This window comes from Strongylocentrotus purpuratus, unplaced genomic scaffold, assembly GCF_000002235.5.
Source record: "Strongylocentrotus purpuratus isolate Spur 01 unplaced genomic scaffold, Spur_5.0 spur5_scaffold_7, whole genome shotgun sequence".
Lineage (NCBI taxonomy): Eukaryota > Metazoa > Echinodermata > Echinoidea > Camarodonta > Strongylocentrotidae > Strongylocentrotus > Strongylocentrotus purpuratus.
The window spans coordinates 31,388,211-31,413,610 of record NW_022145613.1 but is presented as its reverse complement, the minus strand read 5'-3'; the positions used below and the strand labels follow the sequence as shown (position 1 = coordinate 31,413,610).

At 36.6% G+C, this 25,400-nt stretch overlaps 2 protein-coding genes across 6 annotated transcripts in view; one reads left to right on the top strand and one right to left on the bottom strand.

Annotated features, from left to right (window-relative positions):
* Positions 1-1,187: 1,187 nt before the first annotated feature.
* LOC584960 (solute carrier organic anion transporter family member 4A1-like) lies at positions 1,188-11,046 on the top strand. Of its 5 annotated transcripts, none has more exons than XM_030974769.1 (10): positions 1,188-1,533; positions 2,603-2,701; positions 3,762-3,858; positions 4,863-4,984; positions 5,691-5,978; positions 6,302-6,503; positions 7,114-7,258; positions 7,789-7,961; positions 8,653-8,717; positions 10,231-11,046. In XM_030974769.1, exons 1-10 carry the CDS (start codon positions 1,467-1,469, stop codon positions 10,503-10,505), a joined length of 1,533 nt encoding a protein of 510 aa, XP_030830629.1. In that variant the 5' UTR covers positions 1,188-1,466; the 3' UTR covers positions 10,506-11,046. The 5 variants fall into 5 exon arrangements, with proteins under 5 accessions (XP_030830629.1, XP_030830626.1, XP_011661416.1 ...); XM_030974766.1 differs by having other exon boundaries at positions 2,215-2,701; XM_011663114.2 differs by lacking the exon at positions 5,691-5,978 and having other exon boundaries at positions 2,215-2,701.
* A 3,568-nt stretch (positions 11,047-14,614) lies between these two features.
* Positions 14,615-25,400, bottom strand: part of LOC100892772 (deleted in malignant brain tumors 1 protein) — a 40,310-nt gene continuing 29,524 nt past the window's right edge. The window contains exons 6-8 of the mRNA XM_030974159.1: positions 17,416-17,493; positions 15,751-16,823; positions 14,615-14,971 (exon numbers count right to left, since the gene is read on the bottom strand). The gene's annotated coding sequence lies outside the window, so the exon portion shown is untranslated. The remainder of the gene's footprint in view (positions 14,972-15,750; positions 16,824-17,415; positions 17,494-25,400) is intronic.

The following is a 25,400-nucleotide window of genomic DNA, read 5'->3' as shown; positions in this document are numbered from 1 at the left end:
TTTTTGCTTATGTTTCATCACCTTTGTGTTTTCATTCTTTGAACTGTATAATTGTTTCAAGTTTCAAGTTTACTTATTTCCACTTTATCGAAGATAACATAATTGAACATAATGAACATGGTAGTAATTATAACTAAACATACAATATAGAAACATAATGTACATGATAATAGTTATAACAAAAGATACAATCATAAGTATGATAAATACATTGAAAAAAGGCTAAATAAAGTGGGGGATCTACTAAAAAGCAAAGCTTGTATTATGTACGTCCCACTTAGCTTATGTATTGGTACTAGTATACTTAATATTATTATTATCGTTATCATTATGATCGTAATAGCCGGCTTGAAATAATTGCAGGGCCCGAAGGAAGAGCAGTTTCATTACTGATGTGGCTATCCTGGTTAAATAAGACCAAAGTAGTCTAGTTATTATTAATCCTCTGCAAAATAATGTTGTTATTGAATAGATTTCATTACAAAGAATCTTACAAAGAATCTCCAGTATGGTTGCAAGATTATGTAAGGAAATAGAATGAGAAAAAAGTATTCGAGCACGATGGAGATATTGTGAAGAATGTATTTCTTTGACGTGTGTTGTTAACTAGCATAGTTTCCGTTACGTTGAAAAAAATGGATAACTTCGAAACTTCAGATACAGATACAGAAAAGGCGAGGAGAATAAAAAATGGTAGAACATGCTTGAATAGGCTCCTTCACAATCCAAGCTTTACAAACTTTTCTTTCCTGATTGAAAAAGCAACGGCGATTTCTGTACCTTTCTCTAGCTCAGAACCAAAAATAATCTATAAAAATGACCATAAGGCCTAAAATAAAAACTTGTTGCATTGCCCTTTGGGTGCCAAAACATGGGTCGGTCGGTCGGAAAAGATTTTTTTTAATTTTTTTTTTAAACTTTTTTTTTTTCGCCCTCTTTGGGCCGATATTTTTCAGATTTGAATGTTTTTTTCCCGCCCTCTTTAATGCTTTAATACATGTGTTTCAACGTCATCATTCCATTGATTTCTTTTTCACCTCATAATCATCCATGGTTTGCACGAGTGAGAATTTTTGTAATAATTTGATTTTCTGCATTCATATCCCATTTACACAAACAAAATACATATTTTTGTATTCATTAATAAAAAAAAATCTAAAAAACGGTTAAAACAAAAAAAAACTGTTTTTTGAAATCCCGACCGTAGATTTTCAGATTTGTGGGTCGGTCGCAAAGGGCAATGCACCAATTTTTAATTTTAGGCCTAATCTACATCATCTATAAATTAATTATACCGACATTATCAAAAGATATTTATGAATGTCTTTTTATCATGATTTTTCTTTCATACAGATGGAAGGGCCAACATTGAACACAAGCCTTGCAAGCAATATATCAAACGGGCAGACGACATCGCGTCCGAAAGAAATTGTGACGTCATGTGGGTGGTGTGACTGGCGCCCTCGATGGCTGCAAAGGTTCAACTCTCAACGTTGGCTTCTGGCTGCGATAAGCAGTGCTGCTTGCATGACGGTAAAGTAAACCAAACACGACAACCGACAAAACCACGACGTGCACGACTTTGTAAAATGTCACTCTTAAGGAAAACTAATGGCAACTTACACACTGACTATAGCCGAATTCTTGAAAAGGTGTGGGGACATTTTGCCCCATTACCCCCAGTGCTTTTATAACTACTTCAAAACTTTCCGTTCGAATCATGTCCGTTATAGCAAGGAGTTAGTAACTCCTTGGTTATAGCAAATAGTTATGTCCATCTATGTTACAGACATTTCCGTTAACATCAAACTCCATTTGTAAATGGTTGGAGTTGCGGGATATAACTACTTAAATGATGATTGTACAGCCATTTCTGTGAAAATAATAAATAATAAACCATCAATAAAGGCATGTTCAGATATGACGCGGTCAAACGCCGTAAAAAAAGAAGAAGCTGCCGCGTTTTTTTTAAAGGTGAAAATAAATGGCAACTGAGCCCAACAAAGGACTTGCGCGTATTCACTGAGCTCCGTGTTAATATACGGAAATATGAAGCATATTACACTTTACTTTAATCATCATAACATTTTTTTAAAACGCCGCGGTTTTCCGCGTCATATCGGAACAAACCTTAATGAATAATATAATCGTCTGATTACAGTAACATGCAGAGGAACTACATGTAGAAGATAGTTATTCCCTCCCTTTTTTCAGCTCATGATCGAGGATGGATTTACGAATAGCGCGATCACGTCGATCGAAAGACGGTTCCAGCTGCGCAGTCAAGATATTGGCACCATACTGAGCATCTATGAATTCACCGTTATCATCTCCATAATACCTGTGACGTACTTTGGTGGGCGTGGTAACAAGCCACGATGGATTTCGATTGGTTGCTTTGTGGTGGGCGTGGCTTCACTTCTCTTCGCTCTGCCTCACTTTACGACAGAAAGATACGCCTATTTTAGCGAAAAGGGCAATGAGCAAGCAACATGCCACCTGCACGAGGCTAATAGTAGTTCTACATCTTCTGTAGACAGTTGTAGGCGGAATGGCAAGAGTATATCGTTATTATCGAGATATATCATTCTCTTTGGAGCAGCCAAAGTTATAGCAGGAATCGGAGCACCACCACAGGGAAGCCTCGGGGTAGTGTTCATCGACGAAAGCATCACCACCAAGCAGAATGGGATGTACCTTAGTAAGTCTAAAGTGATGCGTGGGTAGCTGTTTTGGCGTGGTGTTGTGTGCGTGTGTGTGTGTACATATATATACATGTATGCTAAGGTGGGCGGGGAGAGGTGGATATGCATGGGTTTTTACAAAAATAAAGAATAATCCCATAACTGAGAGACAGGATAAGGACAACTACAAGGACAAATGCAATATCATGATTTATAAAATGGCTCTAGTATTTTAAGCATCGTGATTGGTCAATACGCGTCACATGACATTGACAAATTTTTAAAGAAACCTCGCGCGTACTGCATTCACCGCTATTGCACTCTGGGACGTGCGTTATTTGTATAATGTTACTATGTCCCGTTTGCAGCCCAAAAAATGAAATGGTTAAATTCCAACGGAATTTGAAAGATAATACTCATTTAGAACTTCCCTAAAAAAAAAAAGGGGGGGGGGGGTTGAAAATGTGTTTAAGTGGGAAATAACGACTATAAGTTGTCGAATCGACTTAAGTAATAGCAATACAGTAAGTAATAGTCTGATTTTCAGACCATTGTACCGAAAAGGTCGTACGTTTTGTGCTACGCAAAGATTCAATCAGTTTAATTTTGGCCATTACAAGAAGTGAGTTATTGATGTAGACAAATGCTCATGTACCCTCTACAGCTCATTTTATGTATGTTATTACAAAAACAAGAAAAAAGCCAGTCAGACACTCCATAGTGTCTGGCAGTGAAGTCTAGCAAGTAAACGGGTTTCCTTGCATAATTTGAATATTAGGCCACTGCTAACGTTTAAATTTCACAGATAGGACATACATGACGATTTCATAATTCCTGCAAAGTTCTACAGAATTTGATGTGGGCTGCAAAAGAGACATATTATCTTTAAGTAAGATTAACGGAGAATTAATTTGAACTACCTCATATTCTGGAAACCATTCTATAAAGAAACTCCTGATTCCAGTAAACCAAACAGAAGCTAGAACATTTTGTGTGAGTTGATGTAATCTAATGCAGTGCATTGTGGCTAATTGACATAAATCACCATGACAACTATTTTTGGATTGCTCTCTGCAGGTACTTACCTCACCATGGGAACCTTCGGAAGTGCAATCGGATATATTTTAGCGGGCATCTTTCTAAACATTTACACAGATATTGACATGCCGCCTGGGTAATTTCCTTCTCTATAATACACTTTTGATATCTGTTGTAACTGTTCGATAACAATCTTACAGTTTACATCAATCGCATGCCACATTGTTATAGAAAAGTCCTTCCTTACTACTCTTGTATTTGATAATCATTTCTTATTTTCTAGAGGTAAAAGTCTTTGTTTCCCATTTACACTAATTTCTAAACATGAAACATGTTATGGATCAGCAGACGCCTAAATGAAGAAGACGAAATCATAGTCATGGGTTTTGATATATTTTTTATAATCCAAGAGTTTGTGACCCTGTGATGGCCAAAAGATTTAAAAGAAATGCTTCAAAGCTAAAAACGTTATTAAAAAAGGGTCAGGGGAACTCGAGCATTTCTTATACCTCTTCTTGTCATGTCTTGATGTCCCCTGTGCCTATCTTGAACATCCAGTACTATTACAACGATCTTGGGTAGATGATTATGTTCTTTAAGTGACTCGGTAACATTTTTGAAGGTTGAAGAAAAAAATGTAATTTGTGTATGAAATGTTATTTATTATATTCCTTTAACTGTGCTTACCTTCTGACATGCAAAGAATCCTTGAAAAATCTCAAACCACAAAGAAATTTATGGTTTTCTTCGAAGGCATCACTGTGCGACACCCTCTAACAGTAAATTCTCCCAACTATTTTTCAATTTTCCCAACCGTTTTCCCATGAAAATAAGACATAAAACAGACTTTTAAAAATATGTCAACACTTAAATCTCTGGAATGGTATTTAGAGCCAATTCATTGCTTTGTGACGATTCACATTCACCTAAAATGTAATTGAATTGTAATAATATAGTTGGGAGAATTATGGAATCCATCAGATCAGTTTCTTTTTTTAGTATTAACAATGATCTGTTTTCATTGACAATTTCAGATTATCTTTAATTGTACATCTAACATTGAAGTCATTACCTGAGCACCATTTTCTCTCATCTGAACAATGTTACTAAGTCCCATTAACTCTTGTCTCCCATAATTAGGATGACTGCATCCCCATCCGATCCTGGCTGGGTAGGTGCATGGTGGTTAGGTTTCGTCATCGCAGGGTTCGTTATCATCGCACTCTCTATACCAATCGGTCTCTTTCCCAGAGAGTTACCTAGTGAGTTGACCCGGAAAACCAGATTCATCCTTTAAAAGAATACTGGTATATTGATATATTGGGGTTCAAGTCTTCCAACCCCAAAAAATAAAAAATCGTCGTTAGCAGAGAAATGGATAAGAAATGCGTATTTATTAATATTTATATATTTTTCATTTTTACTACAGTGGTTATGATGATATAGCAGAAAACGAAAATACTGTGGCGGTTAAATATGTGATCAGAAGGGAAAGGGAAGGGGAAAGAAGTATTTGGTAAGGAAACTTTTTTTTGGTTTAAATTGTGCTGCCAAGATAATAATAATAATTACAGTGCTTATATAGCGCCTAACACTTACTTTGTCAGAAGTCTCTAAGCGCTCTACAATAATGCAGCATAATTACCCTGGCTTTAGCAGTGCAGCTGTTACGCGCGCTGCGTTTCAAGGAATAAATTCCAACCAGGTACCCATTTACTTCACCTGGGTGGAGTGTGGCAAATGTAGATCAATGTCTTGCCAAAGGACATTAGTGAGCTAAAGAGTAATATATGAGTCCTCTCTCTACATCCTACCATAACCGCACCTCAATAATATTTTGTCTGGTTTTCGGCCCCCCCCCCTCCATCTTCAATCTGTTTCTGTTTTTTTTTCTCGCTCTAATATTACCCTTCGTTTGTCAAACCAGTATGTCCGCCATTTTCTTTTCAAAACCATGGCAACGAACAGAAACGGCCAGAATACGTGCTGAGAAGCCTGTGGAATCTCATAAGAACTCAGGGCTCGGAGAGGGCGGTCAAACACCGAGACAACCTCAGTCCGAGGCACCACGTTTAGTCCAGGAGATCAGAGGAGTACTGGAGATTCTGAAACATCTGGCCATCAACCCGACCTATGTTTTAACTGTTTGTTCCACCGTGCCTGATGTTCTCCTCATTAACTCGTTCGCTGCTTTCTTGCCTAAACTCCTCGAAAATCAGTTCATGGTGACGTCAAGCACTGCTACCATCATAACAGGTTTTTTAAAATTCACACACCCCAAAACACGCACTTATTCCCACGAACACTTCTGGAGGTTATTAATTTCTGAAACACTAATTCCTCATACCAGGGAGTTTATAATTCCAAACATTTGTTGCGTTATTCCAAAGCTTCATAATTCCTAAAATAAAACAAGTTTCGTTCTTCTGAATGTTGTTAAGTTTAATAAACGAAGGATTCTTCGTCTACATATTTGGAGTAACGAACTTTCAGAATTATAACTATTCAGAATAACAAACCTTCAGAATAATAAATCTTTTCATTTGTATCACTTTTGTTGGTGTTTGTAATCCTCTCAGGGATTGCTGTTATCCCAGGATCCGTATTCGGGACCTTCCTTGGAGGATGGGTGATGAGACGGCGAAAACTGAAGGTTCCTGGTCTTATCAAGCTAGCCATCTTAGGAAGCACCATCGAAACCATCGCCTTCCTCTGTGTCCTCATGCACTGTCCACAGACCCAGATAGCTGGGGTGACGACGGCATATGATAGCGGCAATGGGTGAGTTACACGGTCATCAATTTAGTTACCATTGACAGTGAATATTTAAACGCATTCGTCTGCGACTTCGTTTACTGAGACAAGATTGTTGAGCTTCATATTAATTCATTTTTAAAAATAATAATAATAATAATGATAATAATGATAATTATAATAATAACAATAATAACAATACAAATATCCATAATGATAATAATTATTATTATAATTAAAAATGAAACATATCCAACCAAACGAGAACCAAAAACAAATGTAGACAGATATCAAAAGTAATACAAAATGATTTTTCACAAAGGATTGCTGTAAAATAGTTGGCGCCATTCACTAAAATCGAACGGTATACTTTGATGCTAATAACCTACTTAAGGTCAAAAGTCTTATGCGATATACACTGTCTGTTTTCGTGCCCATTATTAGAAGCTTTGAAATCTTCCTGGAAATATAAGTTATAGATTTATCATGCTTATATCTATATTATTCTCTCCGATCTTTGACTCTCGGTTCCCCTTTCTCATCCTTCCCCTTCCCTCTCACTTTCTCTATCTCGCCTCCCTCATCCTATCCCTATATCTTCCTATATCGCTATATCTTCTTATCTCTGTCACTACAGATCCACTCTTCTAAACTTGACGTCGTCATGCAACATAGCCTGCTCCTGTTCTGCTGACAAGTTTAAACCAGTGTGTTTGGAAGAGTCCGGTCTTAGTTTCTTCAGTCCATGCCATGCGGGATGCAGCCAAGATTTCGAAAACGGTGTATGAAAACCTGACGAGAATTCAACCTGATTTGTATATAAAACTTCCTCATTATCATAATATTAGGCCTATATATTTTGTTTCATCTCGGTTGTTCCTTAGTTCAAATTGGACCTCAGTACAGGAGGCGAGTTGGCTTAGTCGATGAAGCTCTTGCCTGTCGATTCTAAGATCAAGGGTTCGAATCCAACCCAGGCAAATGACTAAAGCCTGGGTCGTATGTTAGCACTCTACCCCCTGTTTCATAGACACATACCACGCTCCAATAGAAAGTACACTGTCCCTCAGATAGGACTTTAAATGGAGGTCCAATCCATAGGAGAGTCCCTAACTATGCATGATGATAACAGCCAACTGCATTATTCGAATAAATTAAATAAGGGAGAAACCCCGGTGTAGTTTTGCACCTGAATACCACAATAAGTTACACTGACTCGAACCCGGTACCTTTTGATCCGTAGACCGAAAACTTATCCACTACATCACAGCACCTGTACTTGCATTCATCTTTTTTCTTATTATTTCAACAGACATATGGAGGTTGTTCATGTTCCCCGGGGATGAGTTTTGGAATTCCAAGTACCGTCCGACATGGAAAATGTTCCACACCATGCAATCTTCAACCTGCTTTCATATTTATGATGAACGTAGTATTGGTTGCCATATTTATGAGTAAAGTGCCTCTAATGAACATAGTTCTCAGGTAAGAAGGATATATTTTCTTTCTGTTTGAAAAAGAATATTTACATTTAACAAAGTCAGGGACATTACATAGTTTATGAAATAATATAATCAAATAATTTCATGTAAAACATGGTACATATTCTTGGATAATGCTGTTTTCAAAAATGCATAAAGTTTTAGTTTTACAGCGCTTTTCCACTTCTATAAGCAAATACAAATCAAAGTTTTTTAATAACTTTTATAAATAGATCATGAAAAAATGATTTAGGATTTTCTACTCGAATTAATGTTGCATACATAGCATAGTCGTCTGCAAGTCAGATATTTCGATAGAAAGAGGAAAACTGTCGCAATGTAACAGAATCGAAAAATGAAGTATTTTCTTGCTTTATATTTTCTTTCTCTTTCTCTCCTTCTATCTATCTATCTAAATATATTTCTGTATTTATATCTCTTTATATTTCTTTATACATGTATTTTGTTTTCTTTCATTCATGTCAGTTCGCTTTTCATCTTTCACGTCACACAGTCATAATTGTAATTAGGTGAATATACCAGACTTGGTTTGGCTCGAGGAGGGAGGAGGTTTACCCCTGTTTTTATTTACTAAATTCAACTCTCAAAAGTACGTGTTTTTTGTCAGATGATAAAACTGATGTAGAATAAAGAAGATATGAATACCAAGTTCCCATCATGTTTTGTTTCATCAGGTGCGTTGCTGAGCATGAACGCGCCGTAGCTCTTGGCATGAATTCTGTAGTAGCCAGAACACTTGGTAAGTGACTGGTCTAAACATAAATGCCATGAAATGACGGAAATATCGTGGATGGCCTTAAAGTGACTCTCACACTCTGCCGTGTAGGCCTACCGTGTGCCACCGTGCGCGAAAATGTCTGCGGACGGTGGAGAACGGCGAGGGCACACGGTGGTTCGTTATCAAAGCGGGCAACACGTTAATAGGCCGTTGGCGCTTATTTACACCCGGTGGGACCCGGCGAAAGTTTTGGGCATGTTCAAAACTTTGGCCGGCTGGCACCGGCCGCAAGTAAGCGGCAAGAGGACGGTGTTGAACGGTATGAGGACGGTATGAATACGTTATGAAAACGGTCACACTGTATGAACACGTTCACAACACGCTCATAACCCGTTACAGAACAGTGATGAAAAATGGAGAGCGGACTGACCGTTGCCGTTCAAATCGGGGTATTTATGGCAGTCGTGTCATGACGTCAGCAGTCCGGGGACTCGCTCAAAGGACGCTCCGAGCGGTGAGGGGACGCTAAGTGATTGGTAGGTGGCTGCTACAAACCCGGTGCACACGTTCGAGACCCGGTATGGGCCCGGTATGGAAACGGCCAAAATTTTCAACAAAAGTCAATCTGGGCGGTGAAGACGGTAGAAGCACGTTCAACACCCGGTATGCGCCCGGTGAGAACGGTCAGAAGATGGCAACGAAACGGTGAAAAGATTAATTTTATGAATTTTTTTTGCGGCCGGGGACAAGTTCGCTCAAAACCCAACGTTCTGGACTCTGTTGTTTTTTTAATAGCCCGGCAGGTGGACGGTAGGCCTACACGGCAGAGTGTGAGAGCTCCATAAGGGTGTGACAATAAAAGTGTTTGAATTATGCATTAGTTAAATAAAATGTTAATAATTTCCGGCAAAAATATTTTAGGGGTCATAACTAAACGGTCGGGTAACTTCGCGTCCACAGAACTGGAAAATATGTTCCAGTTTTGTGGTCGCCCAACTTAAACCAAAATTAGCCGATTTTTTTTAAAGGGGGTATGGTGTCTTGAAGTGTGACTTTTATGAAAATCTTGAAAACATGTCCATTTTGGGATTAACTTTCCTATGTCAGGGTTTGAGTTACCCGGATAAAGACTTGAGGCATATGAATAAAAAATGGGGAACAACATTTAAAACAAAGTTGGAAAATTTTTACTTTACACTTCGCATAAATTTGTTGAAACTGAGTTCCCCTATGACATAACACACTTGCAGACACCATTCACTTAAAAAGAACTAATACCCAATCGTTTAGAAGTTGAAGGATAATTTTGAATCTTTCATATTTCTTGTTGTTTCCCGAATGCGTGTCGTATAAGACAAATTAATTAATGGCTTGAGAAAAATGCCCCCGGTGTTCCTTTTAGACACCATTCTAGTGGTTGCAACACATGTGTTAAGAAGTTTTTACAAACGGTTTTGAGTCAAAGTGCCATTATATTCTTGGAGAAAAGAAGGTTCCGATTAATCCTGTTTGTGTTAATGGTCTTCTATTTTAGGCTCCATTCCAGGCCCCATTCTCTTCGGTGCCATCATTGACAGTACATGTTTACGATGGCAAGAAACGTGTGGCGAACGGGGCGCTTGCTGGCTGTATAACAATAAAAGCCTGTCTTGGAAACTAACAACGCTCTCGCTTGTCTGTAATGTTCTTACGGTGCTCTTCTACGCGCTGGCACTTCGGTTTTACGAACCGGCTTCGCAAGGTGAATCGAGCACGGATAACCGAGATGTGCCTGAAACCGAAACGTGCCTTAATGAAAGAAACACTTAAATGACACTGATGAGTGTTTTTTTCTATCAATTACAAATTGAATATGATACTTTTTATGATTAAGTACAGATTTAAAACCGTTATTAATTAGAGTATGACCCATATTCACCATATTCTGCACTAATTGCAATGTAATTGAAATTTTATTTTGATGTCAACATAAATTAACTACATTAGCAATATATATATATATTTCATGTATATGGTATTGCTTTGCATCAAATATTGCCTTTTGAGATATTTACATGCTACTTAGACATTAAGAAGCCGAACAAGAAAAGCAAGTTTGTCTTATTTGTATAACAGTGTGTATTATTCAAACAAAAGGTTCATTGTTTATTGCAACAATACAATAAATATATAGAGAATTAAAAGTCTTCCTTTTAACAAACTCATTCAAATAATTTAAGAGTTTTGAGCCCGTGATACGAATATGCTGTTTGAAAGCAATCATTATCTGTTTAACAATATGCTTATCTCTTATAAACCATCTTGTAAATAACTACGATAATCATAATTAAAATGAAACAGTCAATACAAATGTTTGGGGAGGTATTCATGATTCTTCCATTAAAGTAGACATTACTTGAAATCGATATTGCATGTCAAATGAAAGCTCGTGATCTAAAGAAAGTGAAACATGTCATATCTTATCCCTAAAAATACATTTCTGTAGAATAGCTGCTTTAAGTCTGTGTGACAATATTTCCCTGTATTAATAGACTCTGTAGTATTCTCTGTAAGAGACTCAAGGTCTCCTTGGTTTCACTTTTTCAATTTCATATAGAAATGATTGCCAGATTGGTACTACAAAATCGAATAGCAGTAAATACAGACATACTTAAGCTTTTCGTCTCGCACACATCCGAGTGCAAGATGAAGTATGAGTTCCAAGTTCAAGTGTTTGTTTACATCTCTTATTCATTTTCGTAAACCATCCTAGGAAAAAAATAGTTTTATTCTACTGTAAAGAATGTATTTACACTTGCAACCGCTCACCCAAATAGGATAGCATCCAATAAGGAAAAATAGTATAAAACTGCAAAATACCTCACCATACAAGCAACCCTTAACCCGTAACCTTCATCCTAACCCTAATCCTATAACATTGAACCTACCCCTAACCTAAAACATTTGACTAATTCTTGGTTGTGTATTCTACAGTTTGACCCCAAATGGTAATAACTCTATTTTTACATTTAGGACGACAATCATTATGATTAATTTTCGGATTAGATATATTATTTTCTAGAAATATCGAGACTAAATACATGTACGTGCATGCCTGTATATGCTTATGTTCAAGTGAATATAATGATTGTACTGAACTCAAAATATCCTTATGAAATGATGATATATTGTACTTAGTGGTTTAAATATTATCAGGGTGTGCTATTGAGCGATTGCGTGTTATTCTAACAGGAAGTAAAGTGTACATACCTAATATTCCATTCTTAATTGTAGTTTACATCACGTGGGACTCTATTGAAATACAAAATTGCACAAGTCACTTGAAGTGAATTACTACCGCTACTTTAATAATCGTCAATGCTAGGAACTTGTGCATCACATATAGAAATTGAAACTACTTACAAAATCCTTTAACAAATCTTCACTTAGACCAAAGCACTATCAAAACAAAAATCATTTTTCAAGAAATAGAAACCACTTCGAAAACCTTCAAATGCCATCTCTTCGGAATGGTCATGTACATCGGTATTGAGTTCAGGTATGATAAAATTAGTCCAAGCAGATAGCATCCATAGTTCCTCGTTGAAATAGTTGTTTTTATTGCTGAACTAGTAGAATGTGCGTCGAGGTTGCGGTAGCTTTCGGCTAATTCTCTTGGTGGTCGTGTTCTTTTAACACAGGGACAGCTTCTTGTTCAGGCATGATGCTGCGATTGAATGGCCGAAGAACCCTTAAATAAAATTCATGTATTAATATTATTTCTTGATTCCAAGACAAGGAGAAACACAGAGAACCATTTATATTCATTTGATTTAACCGGGCCAATAGCCAAAATGGATGCAAACACTACCCTAACCATTATAAATAATACGATACGGACAATTCAAATTGAGTCAACACATATTTTGTTATTGTAGGGGCAGTAGAGGAATCTGAGAAAGAGAGCAATGATTTACATTTTAAGCAATTTCTCCCTTTAGCGCTAGAATTCTGATCTTACGTTGAATTATGTGCATCTGTTTAATGAAGCGAATTATTACCACTTCTTAACATTTAGATATCTCACTTTTTCAGGAATCAATCAGACATATGGGTCCAGATGTATGGAATTTTCTACCTAACAATATTCGAAATATGAAATCACCAAACTCCTTTAAAAGAGCACTCAAAAGTATGAGCATTTCACAGATGTAAGATATTACTTACATAATAGTTTTCATTTTATCGGACATAAATTCAATTCTCTCATGATCTAAAAGACATTTTACTAGACTTAACGATATACTTTTGTTGTTCTTTTTTTTTCTTGTTCTTTATAAATAGTGTTAATAGTTCACAGCCCTTTAGGAATTCCATTTGTCATATATTATATATTTGAAAGGTGTTGTAATGATTCAAACTCTATTCGCTTATGTTTCATCACCTTTGTGTATTCATTCTATAAACCAAATAATAGTTGCAACTTGTCTTTGATAAAAGATTGTTATATTCTTTTTTGATGTGAAGTCTACTTAAATGGATAGTGAAATTGAAAATGATTTATTATATATTTTCTTTCTTCATATGATGTTAACTCCAATTAATTGTGAAATTGTGACATGCATAAATAAATAAATATTCCTCTGCATTCTTAGACTTTGAAAAGTGTTTTTCACATTGACAAATGATAATCCCCTAAATTTCAGATTATTGACCCATTAAGAGATATATCACACCAGCTGGTAAACAATGAACACAACATGTTTTAACCCCAAATATTTATTTTTGACATTTGGCTTGTCCATAAATATTTTTTTTTTGTGCTACAAAAAATGTGAAAACGAATCATATGCGTAAACCAAACATTTTCATTTTAGCTTCTTTTAAAGTGATATGAAGAAATGTATTCATTGCATTGCCTTACAAATACTCCGTAACCATCAAAGTGATTGTAGATGTGTGTATGTGTGTGTTTGTTTTATTTATTTCAATACGGTAATGAAAAATCTGCTTCCAGTCGCGAGGCTGTGTTTTTAGCCAGTCCGTTCACAAAAGAAGACAACGTTAAAAAGTAATTAGAAATTATTGGCAGGATAAATACAATTAACAAAACTAAATATAAGTTATAAAAAAATTATTACTAAAAAAACAAAAACAATTATAGTAGAGATAACAGAGATAGTATTGAAAAAGGATCTGAAAAAACAGGATTTACGAACAAAAAGTATCATGATCAAATCTCGGTAACTTTTTAAACAACTCATTCGGAAGATATGTTGGATGCATTTCATAAATGCCGGTATTTTGGTTTGCGTTCTTACAGTGTGTGAGAGAGAGCGTGTGGGTGAATGTGTGAGCGTGCGTGGCTGTGCGGGGCGTATTTTTTTAAAAAAGGTCTTGATTTAACCCTAAACCTAACCCTAACCCTAACCCTAAACTTTCCCATAGGCTCAACACGCACCTAACCCTAATCTGTGCCGCCGAAAAAAATAAAGTATGGGGGGGGGGGGAGCTCGCACCCGCGTGTTTGCGCTCGTCCTCGGGAGTGTGGGCGTGAGTGATCGGGGATGTGTAGGGGGTGTGCACTTGAGGGTGTGTGTGTGTGTGCACACGATAAGTCAATTTACTTACCAGATCAATAGATTTGCTTCGCCTTTTCATCCACAAAACGAATTCGACGACGATGACGACGAGTACAGAAATAAGCGCGAGGGTAAAAAGAACGACAACAGGGGCCAGGGCGTATAATGGAATGGTGCAATAATTGACGCTTTTGCACGTACCTGTACAGTAAAGATAGTGTACAGATAGAAAAGTGCTAATATTCAAAGATGGCTAAATATCAATGAGGTTGTTGAGGTTGTTGAGGTTGTTGTTGTCAATGAGGTTGTTGGATATCAGCTTTTACTGCTAGGGTCTTCTACCCCAAGAGAGAGAGAGTATAAATAAATATATGAATTTCCTAAAAGTATATTTCTTCAGCATTATTGCCAATTATACGGTGTGACGTTGGGCTCACCAAGACCCTACAGCACATCACCAGTACGTATGTGGTTACAGAGTAAAGAGGCATCAAAATGAATTCAGTATGGTATCAGATGAAGTCCTTGCTTGGCTCCCAAACGAAATATGTCCCTTTAGCTATGACACGTCATAAAAAAAATGGAAATTGAATATTGCCATGGAAATAGCAACTGTGTGCTTGCTGATCATATTATATATAATACAACAAAACTTGATGTTAAGATACTTACCATTTACAGGTACGTTTTGTAACAAGGTCGTCGATGGAAAAACTATCAAGAAAAGCAAAAGTGACAATAGTAACAAACAATAAACATGACTATACATATGTAAAAGTAGAACAATATTCAAATGAAGCTCATAACATTACAGAGTTAACATGAAGTCGTTAAAGTGACTCGGTAACATTGTTGAAGGTTGATGAAAAACACTGCGTAATTTTGTATGAAATGTTACTTATCATATTCCTTTTACTGTACTAACCCACTAATATAACACAAAAAATATCCTGAAAAAAATCTTAAATCACAAAGGTATTTATGGTTTTCTTTGAAGGCATCACTGTGCAACGCCCTCTTACAGTAAATTTTCCCAACCGTTTTTTCCATGAACATAAGACACAAGACAGGCTTTAAAAAATCTTTCAACACTTAAAATGTCTGGAATTGTATAAAGAGCCAATTCATTGCTTTGTCACGATTTCCATTCACCTAAAATGTAATTCAATTGTAATAACATAGTTAGGAGAATTAAGGAATCGATCAGATCAGTTTTCTTTCTCCAATTTTTGTCTTTAATAATGGTCACTTGAAATATACACTGTTGTCCATACATTGGGAATAAATTTGTATTCTTTATAGATACTGTTAATATCATCCCATATTTATCTATTAGAATAAACCAAATTGTCACAATCATTTCATGAAAAGAGCTTAGAAAAAATACAAGTATTAAAATATTATGGGCTCCAGTGTACATATGAAACTCTAAAGTAATCTAATATAATAACATTGTTGATTAACGTCATTATGCAACATCTAGTTCTACTTACGAGTACTAGTATTCGTTTTCCGACAGGATGGGATGGTTCCATGCCATACAAAGTCTTGAGTTGTAGAGGTTGTTGCTTTGTCACATCTCATCTTCCTATCTTTACCCACCAACTCATAGCTGTCATTACACTTGGCGGTGATAGTTGTGCCGTACATGAATCCATTCAATGTATTACTCCAAAATCCATTGTCTAGCTCGGGCGGCTTGTTGCAGAATCCAAACGAGACTGTAAAGTTTTGATCAGAAGGTGAACCAGACACATTACTTCAATGAAATGCACTGTATAAAGGGGTTGACAATGATGTCCTACCAACGATTAGTTTATTACAAACCCAGTTTCGTCGATTTTCGCTCTCTCTTTTTTATAAAAAAAAATTAGTTGAAGTGATCGTGATTGAGCAAAACATTACCCAAGTTGGGGATAAAACATGAGTAAAAGGTGTTCCCCTCCCGACAGTTTGTGTAAAGTGTATCCCCCCCAAAAGTCACACAGACACAAATGTGTACTGGTTGAGAGGTGTGAACCCTTATCTAGGGATGTGAAGGTCATGGGTTCAAACCTCCTCAAGGTGTTAATCTCGTTTGTCATTGCATTGTCATTTTCCATAGTCTCTGTTGACAAGAATAAGAAATGTGATCTCAGAGTGGTTTGAAACTGCTTTTGGATCAGTTGGACTTTGATCTCGAGACTCGAGTATTTATCGTTTAGGTTTTGTCATGAATGATACCTTGCTAAAAGATATTACTGTATTAAGTCCAGTGTGTGTTTCAAAAGTTTGTAAATACTACTAAATGATTTCATAATTGGCGTACCGTTAAAGAGCGTTGCGTAATGCCCAGTTTGGCTTTCGCTGTTCGTCCTACATCGGCTACAAACTTGAGTAAGTTTAGTTACATCCAATGCAGTTTGATTAATACAGGAGCAGTTGGTTCGGGGTTGATGTACAGCATACTGTGGAGTGGTAGAGAGGGCCTTGCAGTGGGTAAGACATTGATCCCTGCTCAGCTTTACACTTCTTGACAGCAGATGGGTGTATTCCGCAAGGTCGAAGCATCCAAGTTTACTTAAAACTAAGAGTAACCAGAAAACATAAGTGATTAATACAACTTCTTTCCAGTACTTCTCAACATCGATTATGCAACGTTTTTCTGCAACGCGGTCCAACTCTAGCATGGACCGTCTAGGGTAAAAGTCACCCCAAAAGAAAATGGGTTCTCACACTTTGTCAGAAAAATATAAGCCCTAAGTAAGATATGCATTAGTGGTAGTTTATACATATTAACATTTAACAACTTAATAAAAAAAGATGCCACTTTGCATTTTGAAAAGTCTTTTTGTTATCATGGTAGAAAGTGAACCGCCTCCCAAACTCATCCGAAATGAATTCCATGATAGTATTTGTGTTACACACACGTGATGGATTTCAAATCTCATGATTTTCTTCCACATTTTATTCAAAATTGTGCACAGGGTAATACCGCAACCTCCACACTCAACCTAAGTGTATCCATCATCTTCTATGCATTTTAGCACATAGGGGCGCAAATCTCACAACACCATCACCCAACCCTCAGTCTTTGAAAAATTAATGTTTTTGCCAAAAATTGGTCTGGACACCCCTTCATAATATTCTGAGCTTTTTTTGTGTAGACATCTACTTACCATTACACACTATCACTAACGAGACTTGAGCAATGCACCTGGACGTTGATATCTTGCAGTCTTGAAGGCGAAAAGTTGCTAAAAATTGTCGGTTAATTCTTAAACTCAATGTTTGGCTACAATCTACAAGACCGGCAGCCCAAGAGACCAACCTCGAGGGCTGGCAGTCTTGTGAATCTTTTGAAATTTGTTATCATGATTTAGATGTTTCAATAGATCAATCATTGTTTTAAAAAAGCAATTATTTTTACTCACTACATAACGAAAGTATTTGAAATAACTTCTAGCGTTTCTTTTAGAATACGAGTATGCTCAACGCAACACCAAGCGATTAATTGATACACCTATATGCCTATACTACTTTCCCTGTCAAATTTAAAACAAAATTATTAGCAGTCAATATGATAGGTAAATCGAATTTGTTCATTCAATGAAGCACAATCACATTACTGTTTCATGAAATATCGTTCACCATTATAAATAATTAATATTCATTAATTTCTATTCAAATGAACTTATTTGACGAGTTTACGGCACACGCTCTTACGACGTTTGCTCTTCGGTCATTTTCTTTTTTAGTGTATCTTAAAGATCGTCACCACTACTGGGCCAGAAGGGATTAGACCACACAGAGAGCCATCGAGGTCACTGTGACAGGTGGCTATCTCTAGACTCAGCTCTCATTTAACATAAGAATAAGAGGATCATGGGGGACCAACAGGCACCGATTAGGGAAGTTTTCTATATAGAGGGAGCAAGTAGCTACAAGTATGGCAGTGTGCCTTTAACTGAAGATAAATAAATGAATTTAGTTCAAAGTTATTATCAAAATATTATGTTCTTATTCAAAAATATGAAAAGGTAATAATGAAGGTATCAATCTACATCTTTTTCGAGTCTTCCCCGTGGCACATCCATACTCACATCTGCTGCATTGATAATTTATTCCCTTTGATTCCGATATATTCTCAGTCTCGCTTGTGAAGTTAGTCTCGTAAGATCCGGGAAATCCTGCTTCTCTGCACACCGTATCTGCGACATCCGTATGCCAGGCATCTTTGCATACAGGCTGCGTCAACACTCTAGTATGCTCTAAACCCTCAAAGGCCTCGTGGAAACCAGTGTCATCTAACGGTGAAATCCATGTAGCAGATATTACTACGTATACTTAGATTTACAATAGTTTACATGGTTTCACAGCGCATTAATAATAACGCCCGATGTACACAAGGAGTTATTTCGATTCAGATATTTCCTGGAGTAATATAAAGTCTAGGAAAGGAAATCAGTGCATACGCCAGCGACAGACAAGTTCGTAGATAGCGTATAGTACAAATGACTGCAAATATTCACAGATCTTTTGACATGGATACGTCCCAATTTGTGCATATTAGAATAATGACCGTCAAAGTCACGTATATGCTTCCTGAATACCTTTTATTTGCCCTCTTGAGAAGAATACTTCCACCTTTGCTCCATTGAATGTACCGTCGGTGCGTATATGAATATGTTACATAGTTTTCGTGGTGAGCACGTATCCAGTATTCGTCTCAGTGGGTTGTTCAATTTTGGTACAAATTACCTATATCGGCCAATACATAGATTGTATTTACGAACTGGCTGATTCAACACAATGTTTAAAATGTCACAGAGTGTGATAGTCCAGTGTTATAAAAAATTGCCACCTTGTGTACAACGGGCATTAATGACCGAAAGCTTTTAACCTATTTACGTACATATCTATAATAAAACTATTATCAAACTAAATGAATAAGAAATTTAAGAAAGGGTGAGAGAAGAAAACAGAAAAGAAAAAAAAAACGACAAAGGAAAATAAAAGGGGCATATGAAAAATGTTTTGAGAACTGTAGTATTGGTTACCCGCTTCGTGAAATTATAAAATGAATTGAATATGGCCTTAATGTAGGTATTATCACCTGGCCAGCCACCTTTATTGTACCACATAATCTAATCAACATATAAAGTAAAAGATTTCATGACCTCTTTGGCAATTTATCACATTGTTTATTGATTTTTGTATTTTAATTTTTTTTTTTTTTTTTTTTGGGGGGGGGGGGGGGTGTTCTTTTGTTTTATTTTCAAAGGTACATGCATTTACCCGTTTCATTCAAACAAGAGATGAACAGATGAAATCCTGTTCTACTCTCGGTAATATCGGAGATGAAGATAATCATAAGATGGTTCCCGAAGGAAATATATGGTGTAGCCGCATTGCTTCCACTGTACTTTGCTCTAGCAGATGGATAGTACTCTTCTTCAACGTAAAGAAAATCACCAACCTCGGTATGGAAATCATTAAATATGACGACAATTCTTTGAGCGAGGTCTGCTCGTACATCCCAGTGAATCCTTAAATTGTTGTTGTAGTTCCCAGGATATTTCGGAGATGTCAAGTTCTTGATATCACCACATTTTAATGTGATCGATACAGGCTCTCCTTCGGCTGTAAGTAGGAAGGGCGTGAATTTACTAATGAACTAAAGAACAACAAAATATTGATAAAAACTCAATTTTTATTTATCGCGACTTTAGAATATCATGACCTTCACAAGTACTGTTTCGTTCATTTGATATCATTCATCTCGTGATATACACACGTACGAAAAGTAGAATGAAACTTTATAATAATGATAATTATATAATAATAATAATTTTAAAGTCCACTCCAAATTTTATTAAGTTAAACCGAAATTGGAAATTCTTTTTGCCCAATTGATCGTAAGCCCGGCAGCCACTGAGCAGCGCCAGATCGACGTTGCTCTATCCCTTATTGTTGAACGCAAAAGTAGCAGCAACTCCCGTCTTTAACGTCTTGTGGTATGACGCGGCCGGGGTTCGAACCCAAGACCCCCCGGTTGTGAGGCGGACGCTCTACTGACTGAGCCAACACAGCGGTCTTCAACGATAACATATTTCACCGATTTCCCGAAGTTACCCAGGATATCACTCTAAAATAATAGTTTTATTTGCAAAGGTTATCTAAACATGGATTGATCTAGAAAAGAGTTAAAGTCAATGTGCCATCAATAAGTGTGGAAAGCATCAACATTTAACGAAAGAAAATCGAAACTGCCATATCCGCTATAAATTATACAATGTACATACCCATTACTCGGCCAAATCTGAGAGCAAGAAGAACAGATAAAGTTAGAACGCAGAGACTGGACACCATTTGTACTGGATGCATGATGATCATCTCTTTAAGGCCACTCGTTTAACTGGGTTCCTGCAGAAACAAGTGTAAAACGCTGTTAACGTTAGACGGCTGAAATAAGGGCTCCGTGATTAACAGACTATTATAATTTTGCGTACAACAGCATTTCAAGTGCAGGTCGAATATACTTAATGTTTATATATATTTTTTATATCTCTCGATTTAGAATTTTATTGACTCTATGACGCCCTCTCAGGGTATGAGAGTACAAACAAAAATAAAAGTATAAATAGCAATGCATGACTTATGAATACAATTCTCATACATTATACATAGATAATTACACAAAGATACAAACAATAATAGGTATATAGTGTATGAAAGTACAAACATGAACAATGAACCAACTAGTAAACACAAAGTACAATGTAGATAGTGACAATAATAAATGTAGAAGTATAATGCAGTCTATTTACAAGCTAAATAGTAAACAAAGTACGCTGTTTCACTATCCTACCGCTACGAGTACGTGTAGGTTCAGCTCTAATTGTAGGCCTACTTCTTGAAATGCATGAACTATCTTCTTTCATATATACTGACATTTTCAACCTTTTCAACACTTTTCAAAAAAGGAGGACGGCAGTGGGTAATTTCGATTTAAGCTACGCGCAGCAATTAATATCTCATTTCCTTTCGTATTATATATATGTAGGTATGTGTATGTATGTTTGTGTGTAAATTTATTGATTAATCATTAGTATTTAATAAATAAATCGATAAATCGAGCAATTAAGAGATAAGCATATTTGAATATATTTACAAGGAATTGCCAAAAGTAGAACACCAGACTTGAAATCTAATGAAATGTAATGGCATTTTTGCATGAGTGAGCGAAAACCACATTTTTATAATAAGGAATATTTTTATTCGCACGAATATGCCATCTTGTCGGTTAATCTCTTTTGACAAACCTCCCTAAGTGGTTCATGGGGGACATCGCCCCTGTTCCCTTCCCCTTCGCTTCAATATAATGTGCTTTGAATTATTGGATACTACGGCACACTAATACATGAACAACGAAAATGCCAAGTGATAACGACCTTAGTTAATTACTAAAAATCATCCAATTTACTTGAAGATCAACATGAATATAAACATAGATCTAATAAATGAGACGTCATTTTGAGGATCAACAACGAATTCAAACAGCGTTAGAATGAAAATGATAATGCCTTAAAATGATTGAAGGATGTAATCAGACCTTTACTGACCCAAGATAGACTTCCAGGATTGCTCATTGTATAACAAGAAAATATGACCCAAAAAAATCAATAACCTACCTCGCATGGTCCTTAGCTTCGCAGTAAATATCCACAGAAAGTAAAGATTCCCTTCGTATTCCAATAAATGCCCTGTCATGAGTTAGTTTATTGACAATAACACGTCTAGAGGTGGCGCTAATTTCTTTCATCCACAGAGGTATATCATCTTGATTTGCATAGAATTGAGATCACACGAAGAACGACTAAGAGAGAGATAACATACCTGACGGTGTAATACACCGATAGGTATCTTTTAATTGAAGTGTCTTTAAACTCAATTTAGGTAAGACTACAAGAACAATCCCATGACATTTTAACATAATTATACACGTAGTAGCTCAATATAAGACTTTTTGCTTTCATCAAAGTCAAACTTAAACAGTAACTGTTGAATTATCTCTGTTAAGAATATGACGAATATGAAAGCTGACATCTATAAGTATTCATCAAAGGCCCTAATTCAACCAGTAAACCTTTCATTCTTGTGTTTACGAAAAACTATCAACTATGAATAATCTAGTTGTTAACTATATATCACTGATTATGGTTTCCTTCATTTCTCTTAAGCGTATTGTAGCATTTTTCATCCACGCATTCACGCATCACACTGTAAGTCAGAAGAATGACCATGTCAGAGAGTAATATTTACGTGTGTGTGTTACTTTATTGAGGCCGGGCATCCAACTGACCATTCGACCTAGATCTACTGCCTTAAAGTAGGATTAGGGTCTTCATAATACTGATATTCATCAATAATGAAACAAAGAACTGTGTGTGGTTCAAGAAGCAAGTCAATTTCACTTCATATATTTGGAATTATGGTAACAAATCATTAATACAATATATTCGTTAAATGAGACATGACTTGATTTTTTCTCGTTCGAAATGTCTGATATAATATATTTTACACAAAGAAATTGAAACCAATGAAAGCATCAAATATTTTCATTCACAGGAACACGCTATCGAAAAAATTCAGATAAATTCGACAATAAATAATAATGATGTACTATTTTGTACAATATCTAAAGAAAATAATAAGTTCCTGTACGCAAGATATTGAATGAATCAGGGTAAAAAAAATTCTTTATATTTTCTTTAGATGCTTCCTTTTATATAGAAGCTTCAGTACTAGTTGGACCTTTAAAAAAAATCACCTTTAATTTATATTTCAAGAGGAACAAACCCACTAAATACATGACTCCATTTCCATGTGTAAAATAATGCTCTTACATAACATAAATATGGTATTTTGCGCATATGACAAAATAGTATAGAAGTAATATTTATCTATAAATATAAGTGCTAATTAACATGGTGTTTATCTTCATCTCAATAATAAAGATGAATATTTACATATTAACTATAAACATAAGAACTTTAATACATAGTACACTGTGTTTAGAACACCACTTTTAAAATTTAATTATACTCAGTTATTTAAAATAGAGAACTCGATTCACAGAAGTACGACATAACTTGTGCAGTTTACGCATAGGTTTGCAAAAAGTATTACCATAAAATCGTGTATCTTATTGCATTCACCACATTAATGTATTATATTTTCAATTATACGTCACCTCTATCTCTCTCTCTCTCTCTCTCTCCCTCTATTCTCTTTCATTAACTCTCCAGCTCTTTCCGGCTCTCACACTCCTACACTTGCCGCTCTGTTACTCTTTCTCTCTATGACAATATAGGATAATATATAGCTAGCTATGTTTGATATTCTGGCTATACCTAGCTATATTGTCCTAAGATAATCTGAGAATGTGTTTGTTTTCCGTTCTGCTTCTACAATAGATCCAAGCGTACATGACACCCAACCATGTTTTTGTTGGACATCCTGTAATGACGTCCTTCCACCAGAGCCATCTATACACAGAGTTCAGCCAACTTGGTTCCAGTTGGTCACAGCATGGCCTGCTTGTATATTCTTTCGTTTTGTCCTTGGCCAACAAAGCCATATTCGCCATATTGTGCCCTACTGGAACCGGGTTTAGCTTTAAAAAAAAATAAAAATCACATAATCAATACCACTGCCTTCCACTACCTCTCCCCCCCCTCTCTCTCTCTCTCTCTCTCTCACCACCCTCTCTCTCTCCATCTCTCACTCTGTATTTTCTTCTCTCCTCAACTCTTTCATTTATCTCTCCCGCCACACCCCCTCTTTCTCTCTCAGATCAGGTTCAGTGGATTCATACAAGGGATTGACAATCATTTCTGTTGTATCATCGTCTTCTTTTTCCAATGTAAAATATAATGGATCGTGTGATGATGGTGTCTGTCCTTCAGAAGTCTTAATTTCCTCGCTCTTATTTTGAGGTCGAGGGTCATGGATCGAGTAGTATTTCCTCTCAGAACAGGATGAGCTCCGTTGTGCCTGTCGCATCCTTCGATCGAAATCTGCCCCACCTGGATCGGGTGAGTTCGGTGTCATAGATTTCGGCGTAGGCCTATCCATTTCAATGTCTGCATCTTCATAGTAATGTCTATCATGGTAAGTAGTAGAACCTTCAGAAATTGGGCTTCCCTTTGAGTTCACAGAATCTGAGAGCTCATTTTGCCCAGGTAGTGGACGAAACGTTGGGGATGAACCGTGGACGTCTACCGTTGTGATAGGCTCCTTGTATTGATGCGGTACACCAACATTAGATGATCCATTCGACAAGGTGTTACCTACTCCAGGAGGAGGCGAATGTTTGTTGATAGGTTGACAAGGATTTACAGGGTCGCTTTGGGTTCCAAGTTCAGCGTACGTACGATTCGTGCTGATTGGTCGTAGAGGAAGAGGTCGAAGGGTCAAAGGACACACCGAAGGTACATATGCCCCAAGAGTCCTTGATCTTGGACTAACTTGCGCTGATGGAAGGGTTCGTGCAGAGGAGTGGATAGCCAAATCGGAGTTAGTCTGATCATTCGTTGAGGTGTTCTCGGTTTCTTCGACACTGGAAGCCGTTTGAAGAGGATTAATAATTGGGATGTCGTTGGTAGAATTTTCAGTAGGTCGGACACTTATGGAAACCGTAGAAAGAGAATGGTCTCGTCTAGATACTTCTGGTCTAATCAGGTGGTCTGTGTTTGTAGGATATTCTGACAGACCCGATGTTGTTACCATACCTATGCTTGGTATGTATTCATTTTCAACGACTGTGTTTGAATAAAAGATTCCAAAGGTTGGGTGGAATCTTGACGTTTCTTCTGGAGAGTTGGTTAATGTTCCTCTGGATCTTCCCTCGGACTCTCCGTGGACGTTGGTTTGGTGCCGCCTCAAACACCTATGGTCAAAATTAGATTTTTATTTCTCAATGATGATACACATGTAAGTTCATTTTAGGGTTCAAAGACCAGAAATGCCGATTAGAATATTTGGGTCTACATATTATATCAAGAAATATTTTGACGAATATTGATATTAACGAATTACACATATAATTGTTGTCAGCGCTTGTTTAAATTTAAACGATATATACTATATAGTTATAATA

Bases quoted from the DNA above. Each gene is read 5' to 3' on its own strand.
- LOC584960 (XM_030974766.1), top strand. From the start codon at position 1,321: ATGTCTTTTTATCATGATTTTTCTTTCATACAGATGGAAGGGCCAACA. The intron at 1,534-2,214 runs GTAAAGTAAACC...CCCTTTTTTCAG, and splicing joins GCAGTGCTGCTTGCATGACG to CTCATGATCGAGGATGGATT. The intron at 3,859-4,862 runs GTAATTTCCTTC...TCCCATAATTAG, and splicing joins GATATTGACATGCCGCCTGG to GATGACTGCATCCCCATCCG.